Raw genomic sequence first — 18,803 nt, 5'->3', positions numbered from 1 at the left:
TGTATTCTAAAGAGGACTAAGTGTCTCTTTTCATACACCTATTATAAAACATTTATTTTAAGATATCTCTGGCAAAGAAGTCACATACAATATATTATAGGGGTCCAAACATAACAGGATTGCTGTTTTTAAAGGGACTAACTGGTATTAATGTCTTATATAAACAGTTTTCAATAATAAGGTCTTAGACTTTAATTACCATCTCCACCCAAACCAAAGTCACACCTATCAGAATTAGTTGTTTTGAACTAGAGGACCAAAATGGTTGATATCACCATATTTTAGCTGCTCTCCATGGAGCTGGACATTCAAGGCCACTTTGGAGCACAATCTGAATCAACAACACATACTTGTACCAAGTTAAAAACCAATGCAGCCATATCAAGTATAGCAGGTGAAACTATCCAGTTAAGGGCTAAAGGTGAAGAGCATGAAATAGGGACAAGCTTACAGACCTACAAAAATAATGGCAAGTCATTACTTTTCAAAGGGCAAGCAATAAATGAGGCCAGTAGAAGCAGCACAGAATCATGAGATACACATAACATATGTAAATAAAAAAGGGAAAATTCTTCCTATTCCCATGTTATTGGCACTTCACTGGGGACTGTTGCAACAAAGAGAATTTTCAGCTACATGTTTTTATTTGCCATCGACCAACTGATTATTTGGCTCAGATCTGAAGCAATGAACCAGAAGATGAAGATGGGCCAATAAAAGGAATCAGAAAGTTAGGTGGGTTCCTAAACTAGGAAATGATAGAAATCATTATTAAATTAGGGTGTTTAAGGAGATGATGAAAGGATATAGGTGGCAGAATAATGCTAAAATAAGCAAGAATGGGATGAGAGGGTCACCATTTGAGAGCAATGGAAACAGCAGCAATGAGCAAATTTATTTCCTCACTCAAGAGCATAGAAGAAATTATACCATTGTGCCAGATGCCACAAGATTTCTAACCATGCACCTCTAAAGTAGAAGGTAGGAGAGGAAAAAAGAACCCATCATACAGACATACACCAACATAGCTATGTAGCTTAGAGATGCTGGCTTACAAAGTATTGAGAAAACAAAAGGAACAGATGCTCACTTGGCCAGCTCTCAATGTAACTCATTAAAATCGTCACCCTGTCCTTGGATCGGTGCTCATGCTAAGATTTTACCTTGTTTAGCCAGAAGTCACCCACTTGTGATGAAACTGAGAACAGCATGGCCAAAAAGGAAAAAGATTATTTTCAAAGGCCCAAATTATTGGTCTCCTCAATGTACAAATGCTAGATAAAAAATAGGGTCAATCAGCACTTGGCTAGTTGTGACTATATGACTGAAAAATAAATACACGTTAATTTATAATATTCATATTTTGCAGTAAATTATTAAGACATTCTAATTTAAGAACTGAACTGATTAACTCTACCTTTTTTCACTATAACTTTTAATAAATTCCGACATTTCTTATATGGATCATTTCCAATGGTTCTATTTTGTATGATATATTTTCAGTTGATAAAGTATGTCCTTTATCAACTGAAACTACTTCATGTTTTAAGAAATAAAACAAAATAAAAAATATTGCTGTTCCTTGATTTTTGTAGCAAAGAATGGAGACACATGATACCAGGCCTGGCTCTAATAATAACAGTAACAGAGACGCTGAGTGTATAGATTAAACACTAGATTAGACAATAGATTAAACTATTTAAAGTTGGGAATGTTGTAAAAGTGACAAATCCCTGAATAGTTATAAAAGGCAGTAATTTTGCAGATATGCAGAGTAGAAGTCTAGAAACAGAGCCCGTACTGTACTTTTACTTACTCCTGGAATAATTTAAATGGCTGAAATCTAAATTTCGGTCAAAGTTCCTGAGTAATTAGAGATGGAAAACTTGAGGCATAGTTGATACAATTATTAGATTGTAAGATCTCTAATACATAAGATTATTTTTGTATTTAGGCCATAGATACGGCACACATTTATACATAAGAAACAAGAAGCTCCATATGCGTGATTAAACATACTTGTCCAGTCAGATCAAGATCACCAAAAGCGGTATTTTTATCAATAGCCACTCAATAAATAATAATAGTGATATAATAATTGGATTTTCTATAGCATATTTCACCATCCTACAATGGCGTACTCTATACTTATTATATTTTAAAACCACCAACAAACTTATGAGAATAACTGTATTTTTTTTATACAAATCTTTTTTTTTTGGCCGCACCACACAGGATCTTTAGTTCCCCGACCGGGGATCGAACCTGTGTCCCCTGCAGTGGAAGCAAGGAGTCTTAACCACTGGACAGCCAGGGAAGTCCCACACAAATCTTATCTGTAATAATCCATAACTAGTGTAAAGCAACAAATGTGAATTAGACTAAAGTGTGACCAGAACACATTATCAAAAAATTCTGCTGCAACTGAAGAGAAAGAAACTCCAACTTGCAATCTGCTTTGGATAAAATGATGCCTCCTACATTCTTTTTAAAAATCCTATAATAGGAACTTCCCTGGTGGTCCAGCCGTTAAGACCCTGTGCTCCCAATGCAGGGGCCCTGGGTTCAATTCCTGGTTAGGGGACTAGATCCTGCATGCCCAACTAAAGATAAAAAGCTTGTATGGGGCTTCCCTGGTGGCGCAGTGGTTGAGAGTCCGCCTGCCGATGCAGGGGACATGGGTTCGTGCCCTGGTCCAGGAAGATCCCACATGCTGCGGAGCAGCTAGGCCTGTGAGCCATGGCCGCTGAGCCTGCGCGTCCAGAGCCTGTGCTCCGCAACGGGAGAGGCCACAACAGTGAGAGGCCCCCGTGCAGCAAAAAAAAAAAAAAAAAAAAAGCTTGTATGCCACAACTAAAGATCCCACATGCCGCAACTAAAACATCCCACACGCCGCAACTAAGACCCAGCACAGCCAAATAAATAAAAATAAAATAAATATTAAAAAATCCTATAATAGTCTTTAATAGCAATACTGAGTAAAGATGTCTATAGATAAACCATTATTATGATGTGGTATAATATATATTGATGTGTAATATTACTTACTTTGGCGACACAATTTTCAGTCTTCATAGCAGTGCTTGCTAGACATACTGTCTCTTGATTTAAGCAGAGTCTGGCACAGCTGTTGTAGGTCTGTAAAGAGAATTTTTTGGAAATAGGTTTAAATACTGAAATACTGTCGTGTAGTTTTCAAATTCTGCCTTATTTCTCAAAATCAACAAACAAATAGATCCTATGTGTAAATACCAGATTTATGGGAGCTGCGGGACAAGGTAGACGGGGGAAGTAAAGAAAGTGAGAGCCCAAAAGTGCCACTGATGTGCCCACGAACAAGTATGTGAGCAGCAGTGACTTTACTGTATATACAAAAGGCAGGGATGTCAGCTATTCAAAAATGGGCAAAGGACTTGAACAGAGATTATCCAAGAAGATATGCAAATGGCTAAAAAGCACATGAAAAGTTGCTCAACATGACTAATCATGAGAGGAATGCAAATCAAAACTACCATAAGATACCACCTTACACCCATTAGGATGGTTACTATTAAAAAAACAAAACAAAACCAGAAAACAAGTGTTGGTGAAAATGTGGAGAAATTTGAACCCTTGTGCACTGTTAGTGGGAATGTAAAATGGTACGGCCAGTGTGGAAAACAGTATAGTGGCAGTTCCTCAAAAAAATTAAAAATAGAATTACCATATGATCCAGCAATTCCAATTCTGGGTATATACCCAAAAGAACTGAAAACAGAGTCTTGATGAGATACTTGTACATCCATGTTCATAGCAGCATTATCCACAATAGCTAAAATGTGGAAGCAACCCAAGTGTCCACTGACGGATGAATGGATAAGCATTCATCTGAATGTGGTATATACATACAGTAGAATGGTATTCAGCCTTAAAAATGAAAGACGTTCTGACATATACTGCAACATGGATGAAACCTAAGGACGGTATGCTATGTGAAATAAACCAGTCACAAAAAGACAAACACTGTATGATTCCACTTAGATAGTCAAAACAAAATAGAATGGTGGCTGCCAGGGGCTGGGAGAAGCGGGGAATAGGGAGTTACTGTTTAATGAGTACAGAGTTTCAGTTTTACAAGATGTTAAGAGTTATGTGGATAGGACTTCCCTGGTGGTGCAGTGGTTAAGAATCCGCCTGCCAATGTAGGGAACATGGGTTCGAGCCCTGGTCCAGGAAGATCCCACACGCCGTGGAGCAACTAAGCTAGTGCGCCACAACTACTGAGCCTGCGCTCTAGGGCCCGTGAGCCACAACTACTGAAGCCCACGTGCCTAGAGCCTATGCTTGGCAACAAGAGAAGCCACCGCAATGAGAAGCCCACGCACCGCAACAGAGTAGCCCCGGCTCGCCGCAACTAGAGAAAAGCCTGTGCGCGGCAACAAAGACCCAATGAAGCCAAAAATAAAATTAAAAAAAATTTTTTTTAAAAAGAGTTATGCAGATGAATGGTGGTGACTATTACACAACAATGTGAATGTATTTAATATCACGAACTGTATGTTTAAGAATAGTTAAGATGGTAAATGTTATGTTACATGTATTTTACCACAATAAAAAAAACCACTGGTTATACTTTATTGTAATCAAACTTGCCAATATATTAATTAAAATGTTTCCTTTTAGTCTTAAATTTTTACTGATAGTAAATGTCATGGCTCTCAAACAATAGTGCATGTCAGAATCATCTGGGCTTGTTAAAACACAGATCGCTGGGTCCCCAGAGCTTCTGAGAATCTGCATTTTTAACAAGTCCCCAGCTGATGTTAATGCTGCTGGTCTAAGAACACTCTTTGAGAACTATTTTTATAAATATGTGTGTTGAAATTAAAGAGAAAAATCTTAAGACGTCGGCGATCTCTTATAACCAATAATAGGAAAGAATCAAGTTTTTAAAATTCTAGATTTACTGAATAGTTGCAAAAATAGATATGAGTTCCTGTATACCCTTCCCCAGCTTTCCTTTATGTTTTTAAAAATATTTATTTATTAATTATTTTTCTCTGCATCGGGTCTAGGCTGTGGCACACGGGATCTTTTGTTGCGGTGCACAGGCTCCTCTCTAGTTGTGGTGCACGGGCTTCTCTCTAGTTGTGGTGCACGGGCTCTGTGGTTGCAGCGTGTGGACTCTCTAGTTGCAGTGCGTGGGCTTGCTCAATAGTTGCAGCGCATGGGCTTAGTTGCCCTGCAGCATGTGGGATCTTAGTTCCCCCACCAGGGATCGAACCTGCGTCCCTTGCATTGGAAGCTGATCTCTTAACCACTGGACCACCAGGGAAATCCCCCAGCTTCCCTTTATGTTGATGTCTTACACAACCACAGAACATTTATCAAAACTAAGGAATTAACCTTGGTACAATATAAAGTTAAGAGTTTCACCAGTTTTTCCACTAACATCCTTTTTCTGTTCAGGATCTAATCCAAGATCCCACATTGCATTTAGTTGCTGTGTATCCTTAGTTTCCTCTAACCTGTGACAATTCCTCAGTCTTTGCTCGTCTTTCATGATTCTGACACTTCTGAAGAGTACTGATTAATCTACAGAATGTCCCTTTGTTTGGGTTTGTCTCATGTTTTCTCATATCAGATTGAGGTTATACATTATAGGGAAGGATACAACAGAAGTGATATAACCTTCTCAATGCATCAAGTCAAGAGGTATGTTGCTGAGTGCTTCTGGTGATATTAACCTTGACCACTTGCCTAAGGTTGTGTCTGCCAAGATTCTCTATTATAAGCTTATTATTTTTCCTTTAGAGATTACTAACTAGATTGTGGGAAATACTTGAAGACTCTGCAAGTATTTTGCTTCTGCTTCAACTTTTGCCTGCTAATTGTAGCATACTGATGGATCTTGCCTGTTGTAATTTTTACTGTGGTGTTCTAATGGTGACTTTTAAATTTCTCTTTCCATCTACATCTATTAATTGGAATTCTTCTTAAGGAAGCGCTATAGTTCTTCCCATTTGTTTACTTATTCATTTATGTATTTATTTATATTAGCAATGGATGCATAGATATTTTAAATAATTCATTTTTGGTCAGTTATCATTCTTTGGAAAAGAGTAAATAGACAAGAATAAAATTTAAGAAAATAGGCAAAAATAACATTCTAAATTTGGTTTTCCATTTAAACAAGTTAAACTTTTAAAAATTTATCCATTTGTTTTATTCTTATGTTGTTTAAGTTGAAATTATTTCAAACACATATTTTAAAAGAATAAACAATCATTTGACATTAGTGTACAGGCACTACTGGGACATGTACTAATACATTCTGGACTCAGGTTCAGTACTTCTTTTGCAACTGCTAATACCACAAACACTATTCATGTACAGACAACACAATTAAAAAAAAAGATTTATTTATTTAATTTATTTTTGGCTGTGTTGGGTCTTAGTTGTGGCACACAGGATCTTCGTTGAGGCATGTGGGATCTTTCGTTGTGGCATGCAGGCTCTTCACTGTGGCGTGTGGGCTTCTCTCTAGTTGTGGCGTGTGGGTTTTATTTCTTCTTTAGCTGTGGCACGCAGGCTCCAGGGCAAGTGGGCTCTGTAGTTGTGGCACACGGGTTCCAGAGTGCGTGGGCTCTGTAGTTTGCGGCACACGGGCTCTAGCTGAGGCGCACGAGCTCAGTAGTGGTGGCGTGCGGGCTTAGTTGCCCCGCGGCATGTGGATCTTAGTTCCTGGACCAGGGATCAAACCCGCATCCCCTGCATTGGAAGGAAGATTCTCTACCACAGGACCACCAGGGAAGTCCCAACAACACAATTTTTTTTTTTAACATCTTTACTGGAGTATAATTGCTTTACAATGGTGTGTTAGTTTCTGTTTTGTAATGAAGTGAATCAGCTATACATATACATATATCCCCATATCTCCTCCCTCTTGCGACTCCCTCCCACCTTCCCTATCCCACCCCTCTAGGTGGTCACAGGTGCTATGCAGCTGTTTTCCCACTAGCTATCTATTTTACATTTGGTAGTATATATAAGTCCATGCCACTCTCTCACTTCGTTCCAGCTTACCCTTCCCCCTCTCCATGTCCTCAAGTCCATTCTCTACATTTGCGTCTTATTCCTGTCCTGATCCCAGGTTCTTCGGAACCTTTTTTTTTTTAGATTCCATATATGTGTTAGCAGTATTTGTTTTTCTCTTTCTGACTTATTTCACTCTGTATGACAGACTCTAGGTCCATCCACCTCACTACAAATAACTCAATATCATTTCTTTTTATGGCTGAGTAATATTCCACTGTATATATGTGCCACATTTTCTTTATCCATTCATCTGTCGATGGACACTTAGGTTGCTTCCATGTCCTGGCTATTGTAAATAGTGCTGCAATGAACATCGGGGTGCATGCCTCTTTTTAAATTATGGAGTTCTCAGGGTATATGCCCAGTAGTGGGACTGCTGGGTCATATGGTAATTCTATTTTTAGTTTTTTAAGGAACCTCCATACTGTTCTCCATAGTGGTGGCTATATCAATTTACATTGCCACCAACAGTGCAAGAGGGTTCCCTTTTCTCCACACCCTCTCCAGAATTTGTTTGTAGATTTTTTGATGAAGGCCACTCTGACTGGTGTGAGGTGATACCTCATTGTAGTTTTTTTTTTTTGTTTGTTTGTTTACCGGTACGTGGGCCTCTCACTGTTGTGGCCTCTCCGGTTGCGGAGCACAGGCTCCGGACGCGCAGGCTCAGCGGCCATGGCTCACAGGCCCAGCCGCTCCGTGGCATGTGGGATCTTCCTGAACCGGGGCACGAACCCATGTCCCCTGCATCGGCAGGCGGACTCTCAACCACTGCGCCACCAGGGAAGCCCTCTCACTGTAGTTTTGATTTGCATTTTCTAATGATTAGTGATGTTGAGCATCCTTTCATGTGTTTGTTGGCAATCCCCATATCTTCTTTGGAGAAATGTCTCTTTAGGTCTTCTGCCCGTTTTTGGATTGGGTTGTTTGTTTTTTTGATATTGAGCTGTATGAGCTGCTTGTAAATTTTGGAGATTAATCCTTTGTCAGTTGCTTCATTTGCAAATATTTTCTTCCATCTGAGGGTTGTCTTTTTGTCTTGTTTATGGTTTCCTTTGCTGTGCAAAAGCTTTTAAGTTCCATTAGGTCCCATTTGTTTATTTTTGTTTTTATTTCCATTTCTCTAGGAGGTGGGTCAAAAAGGATCTTGCTGTGATTTATGTCATCTGACAATACAATTTTTTTTATTAGTTTCTGACAATACAATTTTTTAAAAATGAAACTTAATGTGTTTTTAAGACATTTATGAAGCAATTGATATATACTAAATAAAATAAAACTTTAAGTCAAAGAGTTCTGGTTTCAATAATGGCAGAGATGTTTGTATTAGATTAACCCCTTCTCAGATAACAATTATAAACTATGGAAAAAATATTTTAAAATAACAAAGGCACTAGAGGTTGACCAAAAGTAGGCAGAAATTGGCGGGAGATGTGGACTGACTTTGAAAAAGGAGAATCACACTGGGTAAGATCCATGTTTACATGCTTTTTCCCTGAGGGTACTCACTAGTCTATTTGGTGCAGGGTGACTAAAATTCAGTTAGAAAGCCACAGCCTATCAGCTTGAGATGTCAGAAGATGGAGTTCAGGGCAACCATAGTGGCTAGAAATTGAGAAGAAAAATAGAAAATAGAAAGAGACAAGTCAGGGAGGAAGCATCAAAACATGCATATAAATTTCCCTCAAATCCATGGCTAACCCTCAAACTACTTACATAAATGGGAGACTCCAAATATTCCAATGGAAAGTAAAAGCTAGAAGACTGAAAGATCTGAGCAGAGACTCCAGCTCCTGCCCATGAGGGGAGACAAGGTTTTGAATTTGATTCCTACTAAATTAGAGGGGCTTAATAGGCATCTCAAACTTTCCATTGAAAACTTAGAAAGACCCTGCATTTAGACTAAAGAGTAAGTCTTCAGGACTAAGGGATGTGCCTCAGGACTAAGGTCAAAACCAAAACACACCTGCCCTAACAAACATAAACCAAGTATGAAGTCACAGTGGTCAGCCAGTAAGATAATCAGAGGAAGATAAAAGAAACCAGTCTCCACAATGTATTGTTTATAATGTCCACTATACAGTCAAAAACACTAGACATGAGAAGAAGAAAACAAATGGGACCCATAGTAAAGAGAAAAAGAAATCAATAGAAAATGACCCCAATATGATCTAGTTATGGGAATTAGTACATAAAGGCTCTACAGAAGCTATAACAAATATGTTCAACAACTTAAAGAAACATACAATCACAATAAGTAAACAGATGGAAATTTTCACCCTTAAAATAAAAAACTAAAATGAACCAAACAAATTCTAGAAATTAAAAATTTACTGGATGGACTTAAAAGCAGATTGGAGATGGCAGAAGAAAAGGCCAATGAACTTCAGAGACAGATTCAACTGAAATAATCTGAAGAACAGAAAGAGTAAAAGAAAAAAAGAACAGAGTCTCAGCCACCTGTGGGACAATTTTCAATGCTCTAACATTGTGTAATTGGAGACCCAGAAGAGAGGCAAGAATGGGGCACAAAAAGTTATAAAAATAGTGACCAAATATTTCTAAAATTTGGTGAAAACCATTGGCTTACTGATCTAAGATAAGCAAACCCCAGAAGATTAATACAAAAAACCCAAAAATCAGAAAACAAGACCTAGGCCCAATACAGTCAAAACTGCTGAAAACCAATAACAAAGACAAAACTTTAAATGCAGCCAAAGGAAAAAGGGATGCTGCATACATGGGAGTAACAATATAAATAATGGCAGATTTTTCACCATAAACAATGAAGGTTAGAAGACAAGGGAACACTATTTTTTTTTTTTTTGGCTGCACCTTGTGGCTTGCGGGATCTTAGTTCTCCAACCAGGGACTGAACTGGGCCCTTGGCAGTGAAAGCACCAAGTCCTAACCACTGTACCACCACAGAATTCCCTGGGGAACGTGATTTTTTTAAGTGCTAAAAGGAAAAAACTCAAACCGGGTTTCTTACCATTAGAAAAGAGAATTACAAATATGTAGAGGGAGAAATCTAAAACAAACTCTGTGTCACTGTATTGGAACTGGAGGTATCAGTGTGAACTCATGGTTTTCAAAACATATCATATAGATGTAAAATAAAAGTTAATGCTTAAATCTTGGCTTCTAAATACCATTCTTCACTAAAAAGAACCATAGTTCCCTGGAGAAATGGTTGATTCCAGGATTGGACAGGGTAAATACAAGATGAACCTGGAAACACTCAGGGAATGTTGGACATACATCAGAGGAGCATAGATGCCAGCCTAAATGGGCTCTCATTGGCCCAAAATGGAAGAGTATTAAAATAAAATAAAATATATTAATAGTTCACTATCTGTTGAAAATAGGACACATTTCTTGAAAGACACAAATTACCAAAACTGACACAATGAGAAACAGAAAATCTAGACGGCTCTATATCTATTAAAGAAGTTGAAATTATTAAAAACCACTCCACATAAATTAAAAAAAAAAATCTTCGCACAAAGAAAACTTCTGGCCCAGGCAGTTTCACTGGTGAATTCTATTAAATATTAAGGAAGAACATCAGGATCATATACAAACACTTTTAGAAAATGGAGGAGGAAGGAAAGACTTCCCAACTCATTTTATAAGGTCAGCATAACCCTGACACCAAAACATGACAAAGACATTTGAAAAAAAACTACAGACCAATATCCCTCATGAACACAGACACAAAGCTTCTTAATAAAGTCAATTAATGTAATTCTCCATATTAACAGAATGGGGAGGTGAATTTGACAAAATTAAACACCCATTCATGATTAAAAAAAAAAAAGACCTCAGCAAGCTAGGAATAAAAGGGAACTTCTTCAGTCCCATAAAGGGCATCGAAAAAGTTTCAACTAACATCATACTTAGCGGCAAAAGACGTAATACTCTCTCACAATTGGGAACAAGGCGAAAATGTCCTCTTACCGCATTTATTTAACATTATAGGGAGGCCTTAGCCATTCAAATAAAGCAAGAAAAAGAACAAAAGGCAAATAGGTTGGAAAAGAAAAAATAAAATTCTCTTTATTCACAAATGATAGGAAACAAGGTCAACAGTCAAAAACCAATTGCTTTATATAATCTAGCAACAAACAGAGAATGAGAAAAGTTTACAATAGCATTGACAAACATTAAATACTTAGGAATAAATCTAACAAACTATGTGCAAGAAATGTTCACTGAAAACTAAAAAACATTGCTTAGAAAAATTTAAAAAGACAAACGGAGATACAGACCCTGTCTGCACACTGGAAGACTCAATATTATTGAGAGGTTAATTCTACTCAAATGAATATATAGTTTCAAAAAAATCCAAATCAACACCCCACAGACTTCTTTCTAATAGAAATTCTAACTTGATTCTAAAATTTACATAGAAGTGTAAAAGTACCTAGAATAGCCCAAACAATATTAAAAATTAAAATGTGGAGGACTCACATTACCTGATTTTAAGAATTATTAAAATTACAACAATCAAGACAGTGTAATATTTGGTACAAGGATAGGCACCTCTAAAAAAAATAGAGGACTTTGAGCTTATCTTCTGTGTCATGCAGGGACATGAAGTAGGAGTTGGTCAGTGCCTCAGCCACTGTTACCCTTTGCTCTGCATACAGCAGCAAGCAGCCTCTTTTCCAGGAGGTTCGGAAATAGACTACACTAGTACAGCCAACTGATTTTTGACAAAGGCACCCATGTAATTCAATGGAGGAAAGGAAAGCCTTTTCAACGATGGTTCCAAAACAACTGAATAAAAAAGTATGGGGATTGTACAACACAGAGAATATAGCCAATATTTTATAATAACTATAAATGTAGTATAACCTTTAGAAACTGTGAATCACTATACTGTACACCTGTAACATATGATACATCAACTATACTTCAATAAAAAAATATAAATAATAAATGAGCAAACAAATACTAGCCAACCAAACAATCAGAAAATAAGCACAATAAAATGTTAACAATAAACTGCAGGAAAAAATAAATAAACTATCTTAAAAATTTTCAGTCAAAAAAAAGCATGGGGAAAATAATGAGCACCAAACTCTACTTCACAGTGCACTTAAGAATTAATTTGAAATGGATCAGACTTCAAGGTAAAAGCTAAAACTTATAAAGCTTCTATCAATAGAACAAAACCTAGAATATCTTCATAATCATGGGGTAAGGGTTGATTGGACTTCATTCAAAAATTAGAAACTTTTCATCAAAACACACCATGAATAAACAGGCAAGATATAGACTGTGAGAAAATATTCAGAACACATATCTGACAGAGGACTACCTAGAACTCAATAATAAGGCAGACAATGCAATTTTTTTAATGGCAAAAAAACAGATACTTCGCAAAAGAAAATATGTGAATTGTCAAAAAGCACATGAAAAAGTATTTAACACATGCTCACCAAAAAAGCTTAAAGAGCATTCACAGCAACTTCATTTATAAAAACGGAAATAGCTCAAGTGTCCATCAAAAGAATGGAAAACAAACTGTAGTATATTTATCCAATGGAATTTACTGTACAATAAAAGAGAATAAACCACTGATAAACACAGAAATATAGATGAATCTCATAAGCATTATGCTGAGTGATAGTGAGACCCCCAACATGGATGATTCTATTACATAAAATTCAAGAAAGGCGAAACTAACCTATGACAGGAATCTGATCAATGTTTGATTCATTGTGGGTGGGGAAACTGGGAAGGAGAACAAGGGAACTTTCCTGGGTAATGAAAATGTCCTATAGCTTGATTGGGGTGGTGGTTACACAATTGGAAAGACATCAAAAATTTATTGACTTATGCAATTAATATCTATATAATTCACTGTATGAAAACTTTATTTCAATGAAAATATAAAAGTCTGCAGTTCATATTTAGGGGATAAAGTATTAGAGGTCTGTCCAGTTAATTAATAAAAATGTTATTTTATTTTTCTGAATAAAATAGTCATGGCAGGTAGAAAACTAATTTTTCCTCCAAAATTCCTTTTCCCCTCAGAAATGAGTATAACACACTCAGGGGAACATAAGGGGACCTGCGGGAGTTTCTAGAGTAAGGATATATATAGGTTTTTATTTTCTAGACATTCCATCTGTAAAATGGGTATATGATCTTCTTTTTCCCCAAAGGAAGTCACCTAGATTAGTAAACCAAAACTGATCACAGTCCTTAGACCACTCTGAAATAAAAAGGCTTTCTAAAGAATCAAATATTTTACATTCAGTATTTTACTATTATTAGACTCCTTCCAGCTAAATAAACTAGTGAGTGTAACAGCCACAGGCAAAATAGGTTCTGTACCCAGGCAACATCTGAAAAGGTAGCTTCATTGCTAAACCAGAGACAGAGAATTTTGCGTTACAGTACTTTAATATGTTTTTATATTGCATATAAAGCACATAAGCATAAACCAGTAAGATGCCTTGCTGAAAACTACCTTCTTTGTGAAAGCAGGCTGTAATTCTGAACAAGTTTTCAATTTTCACACTGCTGCTAGGGTAAAACATTTTAAAGAGTTTAATTTTTTACAAGGGATTCAATGACATAGGATTATCTAACAAAGTAATGGCTAATCAATAGAAGGTTTAGTTGTCAGGTGAAACATATAACACACTAAAAGGGATTGATTGCCAGACTTCTCCTTATTTACTAGAAGGTATATATTTAAAATGACACAAACTTGTTACCTGCATTCTTTTAACCTTGCAAAAAGCTGCTTAAGAAATCTGTTCAGCAGCCCTACAGCAAAATAAGATACAGTTGTAATGAAAATGGTTAGTAATTAGGGGGTGGGGAGGGGTACACAGGGACCTTCAGATTATATATATATATATATATATATATATAGAGAGAGAGAGAGAGAGAGAATATATAGAATATATATATTATATAATATTTATATATACTATATATATAATATATAGAATATATATATTCTATATATTCTATATATATATAATGAGATTCAGATTATATATATATTTTATATATAAAATAAAAACATCAAATCAAGTCCCCAGCAAGAATGTGAGATAAAAAAGCAAACTAAAAAGTGACATCTAGGAAAGGTGGAACTGGGCTTTAAAAAATGCCACAATGATGCTACCAAATCTCATTCAATAGATGCAAAGTTGTATCTGATCTCATTCCATGTTGCTCTTAGGGCAGATTTTTTAAGGATTCACACAACTGGATACAATAGCCCCTCCCACCTTTTTAATGGTACATCCAGATTAAGCACTGAACACAAAATAAATTAGGCCCATATGGACTTCAACCAACATATAAGCTGTTTCCTTTATAATTTATGCACAATATCTCAAGTCTCTATATGAAAATACACTTTTTATGGTCATTACAACCCAGGAGTTCAATAATAGTTTTTCTACTAAGTCAGCGATTACACAATTTATCAAAGAATGATTACACTGAAATAAAAATAAAACAAAACACCAACCCCCTATACAGTCTTCCTTCCTCAAAGTAATTTTAAGAAAGCTGGTTATTAAATTGCTTGTTTTTGAAGAAGGGTTTTTGTAGCTAGACACAAATTGCAAAAAACATTAAAAAAAAAAGTTATTAGACTCTGAAGGATTCAGCCAAAGTGGGAAGTTAAATAAACAAATCACTTCATCAGACTTGGAAAGATCATTTTTGTCTTACTTAAGGGACCTACATTAATTACCTTTAAGGTCTTTTATATGGACTATTTAAAATAAGTACAATTTATTTATTTATTTCAAATGAGGTGCTTCTTCCAAAGTATTAAATAATGTCTACAAATGCAAAAGCATTTTTATAAATAGGTAATTAAAACAGATGACTAAAATTAAGTCAAGCTGCAAAACATTACCCAGGATGCACTACTGTTTGTTTGTTTTTTTAATAAACATTTCAGGCAATTTTTTTCCATCCAAAGCCCAAAGCACTTCAGGAAAAAAAAAAGAGGTAGGAAGTTTCTTAGGGGGAAAAAACACACATATATAATGAAATAATGCCAAACCCTAAACTAAAGTATTTACAAGATAGTCCCTGAAGCATAGTTTGTCATATTGCAATTACACCTTGCCTACTGCCAAGACAAAGTGCTAACTATTGCCACTAGGGGGAGAAATGTCTTAACAGAAAGCAAAGGCAGATAGGGAATGGATTTTCTTGAGCAATTATCAGAACAAAGCTCCCTTGGCTGTGTGTACCTTCTAATTACTCAATACAATTAAAATGACTAACCTAAAACAAATAGGAAAAAAACCTGTCTGCCTGATATCAGGGACTTCATTAAACCTTTTACCCTCATCAATCAAATCAGAAAGAAGGGAAATGCCATTATATACAAACATTACAGAGCTATCAAAGGAAGTAAATTCAGTGAGTTTCTCTCCCCCTTTTTTTTTAAAGGAAGAAAAGAAGTGGCTCTCTTGAAAAAAGAAATGTCGTGGTATTTACCCATCTGGATGCTGCTTGAAAACAATTTGTCCTCCAAAGAGCAGAAATACAGTATGTTTTCTCTCAGTTCACTGGCTTATGAATGACTTTTTGTTGTTGTTGTTTTGTTAATACACACGATAATGTCATTTTCTGTGTCAGTGATGTGCCTGTTCCTCCTACTCAGCCAACTGTATAAAGGAGCTATGCCAATCAGACCTCCATGCTTACACGGGGTTGTTTTAACTTTTAAGTTCTTCACCGCTGTTTTTTGTGCATCTACTCCAAGGTAATGTTTAGAACAACATAGGAATCTGGGGGAGAGGTGGGGGAAGGTGGTAGGAAAGGAAAACAGCTACTTATTCCTTCTAAAAGGCTTATGTAGTTCCTTTTATAAGGCCCAGTCATTAACAGAAGATGACAACAGAGTCATTTTTCTTTCAGCTGACAATTGTGACATTTTTCCAGCAGCATGCAAGGTGTTGAAAACCTAGCAGCTGTTACCTCCTGGGATGAAGATACTTTTTTATCCTCCCTTGACAGTTTAACTCAGTGGGTCAGCACCTTTAAAGACTGCAAAGTATCCTTGAAGAGGATGGAAGCTTGAATTACTGCTCCCTCCCTAATCAATGTAAACCCTCACTGCAGGTGAAGTCTCCATCTATAGAGGTGCATGGGGGAGGAAAATGTAATGCCCTGAGCCAGATGGTTTTTATCTTGTTTTTAAAGAATAAAGGAACAAGCTAACAAGGGAGACAGCTACTTTGTTAGCTTCTTGGCCTCTCTCATGGCTTTGCATCCCCAGGGTTCCAGCTACACAAGAGAAAGAATACAGAAAAACGTAAACACTTAAAGAAATATAACTAGAGGGCTGGCATCATGCTGCTTTCAAAGAGTTGAGAGAGCACTACTCAATGCTTTATTTATCACTACCCACGTTCTCAGGATGGTAAGTGGACACATACACAAAGGGAATGGGGGATGGGAGAAGGATTAGACAGAGGTCACAATTTACTCAATTACAGAGAAAGGCAGGGTTGACAGATCCTATTAGCACCAATGTGAAGCAAAGAAGGAGTTGCATGTTGTAAGTTTATGTTTTCAAAAAGTAATGAGTACTTTCATGTATCCTCTCAGGCCTTTGCCCTTGTTTGCAGATATGAATAAAAGCTATGAACACATTTGCTATGGTTTTCTTGGCTTCACATTCTAGGAATAAAAGTAAAAAGAAAACTGTAGCTACTTTGTACGTCCTTTAAATAAAAGTTTACACTTAATGCCAAGATGTCAGAAGATTATTCAAAAACTTAGAAAATTTAAAGAATACATTGCATTACTTTCCCCCACCCTGACCTCTACTGCCTTCTGATGTTGGAAATGAAATGGAAAAGCAGGTATACAAAATGACTTGGTGACACAGGGAGTAATGTCTCGTGACTTTCTCCTTCAATAGTTTTTTTCTGCTAGGTCTTTGTCAAGTTTTGGAATTATGGTTATGGTAAACTCATAATACAAGTCAGGGAGTGTTCTTTCCTTCTCTATTTTCTATTTTGGTGTTATTTATTCCTTAAACGTTTGATAGAGTTCACCAGGAAACCATATGGGCCTTTTAATAATTCAATTTTTTTAATAGACATATGGCTATTCAAATTTTGTTTCACCTTGTTTTGGTTTCAGTAAGTTGTGTTTTTCAAGGAATTCGTCCATATCATGGAAGAAGCCAAATTTTTGGCTTAAAGTTATTTGTAATATTCCCTTTTACCCTTTTAATGTCTGTAAGACTGTAATGATAATACTTCTTTCAGCTCCTCCAGTAGTTAAATAACTCCAAGTTTTAACAGGCAGTGGTCATATCCTATCAACAATGATAAAACTATACTTTAGAATAATATATATAAGCTCTAAAATTAGTTTAAAACAACACTAAATTTATTAGAACATAACTTGGCATTTTAAAATCAGTGGTGAAAGAGTTCCTGAAACCCCATTAGAAATAGTCTGCAAAAGAATCTCAAGGGACTGGCCCACATGATGCAAATCCTACCTACATCAACACTAGGTAAAAGGCAGCTTTGACGTCTTTTTATCTATAATAACTTGACTAAAGGTGGGGTGGGGGGAGCAAATGGCACTTCATTATTGTCATATGCATTGGCGAAAAGAGGGAGTTTAAACAGCTTATATACTACATCCTACGTTAAAAAACTTGGCGGTGGTGTAATCAAGTTCAGGGCAATCCTGGACAGCTGCCCTGTGACCCGCTTCTATTGACCCCTGCTATTCATCATTCATCCCTAAGACTGAGAGGGCAAGCTCCTAGGGAGTGACCACCACAATAGACAGACACAAGCCAACAGTAATCTGGTTCGAGCAAAAAACCAGATGGCACTGCAATAAATTTACAAATCTGCATTCATGGGGCTGTTAAAACACCCAGAAGCTAAAAGACTCCGAGTGCCCCAGGAGGATCTCCTACTTCCCCATTTCTAAAGGCCATTTCTCTTTCCAAGAACATTGAGTTCATGCTCTTCACAAAGAGAATGGAGATAAAACCCTTTGCAAAGAAAGGAGGAGGAAAAGCCTCATGACCTAATTAATCTCCAGAGCTTGGATCTCAACACTGAATGACAGATATTAGAAAAATCAGTTTGGAGCACTAGGAGGACAAACAAAAACAAACCCAAAAACGGTTGTTATATTAAAGCAGAGGGGGTAAAGAGAACCTGCTAAAAAAGCAATGAAAAAAACATTATTTCAAATACTGCACACAACAGATCTTGCAAGTATAAAATGATTCAATAATGTATGCATTTATTTTTTAAATGAATCAGATTAGTCCCATGTGTGACCTGCTGGTCCATCTGTATGTGCTGGACTTAATAGGCACGATTCTCTCTCTTGCTTCAGTTTGAAGTATGAGAGAGATAAATTTAGTTTAATTTTCAACAGATCAGCCTATCCATTTTCCAAATGGACCATCTGGATCAGCCTATTAAAATTAATTTATAACTTTGCAGAGTGAAAATTCGTTTGTTAGCTTAAATAAAGTTGCCAAAACTTTTTGTCATGTCATTGTTTTCTGACAGTTGTTTCTGTATAGTGGGGCAGAGTGTTTCCACCTCCAGATTTATCTTAATTCAATTTTGTCCTATATATTTAGATTTATAGATTAGGTGTTTATCTCCAAATAGTTAATGCTCTAACTGAACAATATCAATCCCTGATCTTTTGGCTATTTAACAAAGCTTCCTGAACTG

General features: G+C 36.5%; 1 protein-coding gene across 11 annotated transcripts in view; it reads right to left on the bottom strand.

The window, feature by feature from the left end:
* Positions 1–18,803, bottom strand: part of BTRC (beta-transducin repeat containing E3 ubiquitin protein ligase) — a 185,571-nt gene that overhangs the window by 64,765 nt on the left and 102,003 nt on the right. For 10 of the 11 annotated variants that reach the window (XM_082611573.1, XM_082611571.1, XM_082611578.1 and 7 more), the window contains one exon: positions 3,049–3,138. The exons of the other annotated variant lie outside the window; for it this stretch is intronic. In XM_082611573.1, coding sequence (XP_082467699.1) covers positions 3,049–3,138 — 90 coding nt within the window. The remainder of the gene's footprint in view (positions 1–3,048; positions 3,139–18,803) is intronic. 11 annotated transcript variants of the gene reach the window in all.

Source organism: Mesoplodon mirus (genome assembly GCF_964341445.2).
Source record: "Mesoplodon mirus genome assembly, chromosome: 2".
Classification (NCBI taxonomy): Eukaryota; Metazoa; Chordata; class Mammalia; order Artiodactyla; family Ziphiidae; genus Mesoplodon; species Mesoplodon mirus.
This window is presented reverse-complemented; position numbering and strand designations above follow the sequence as displayed.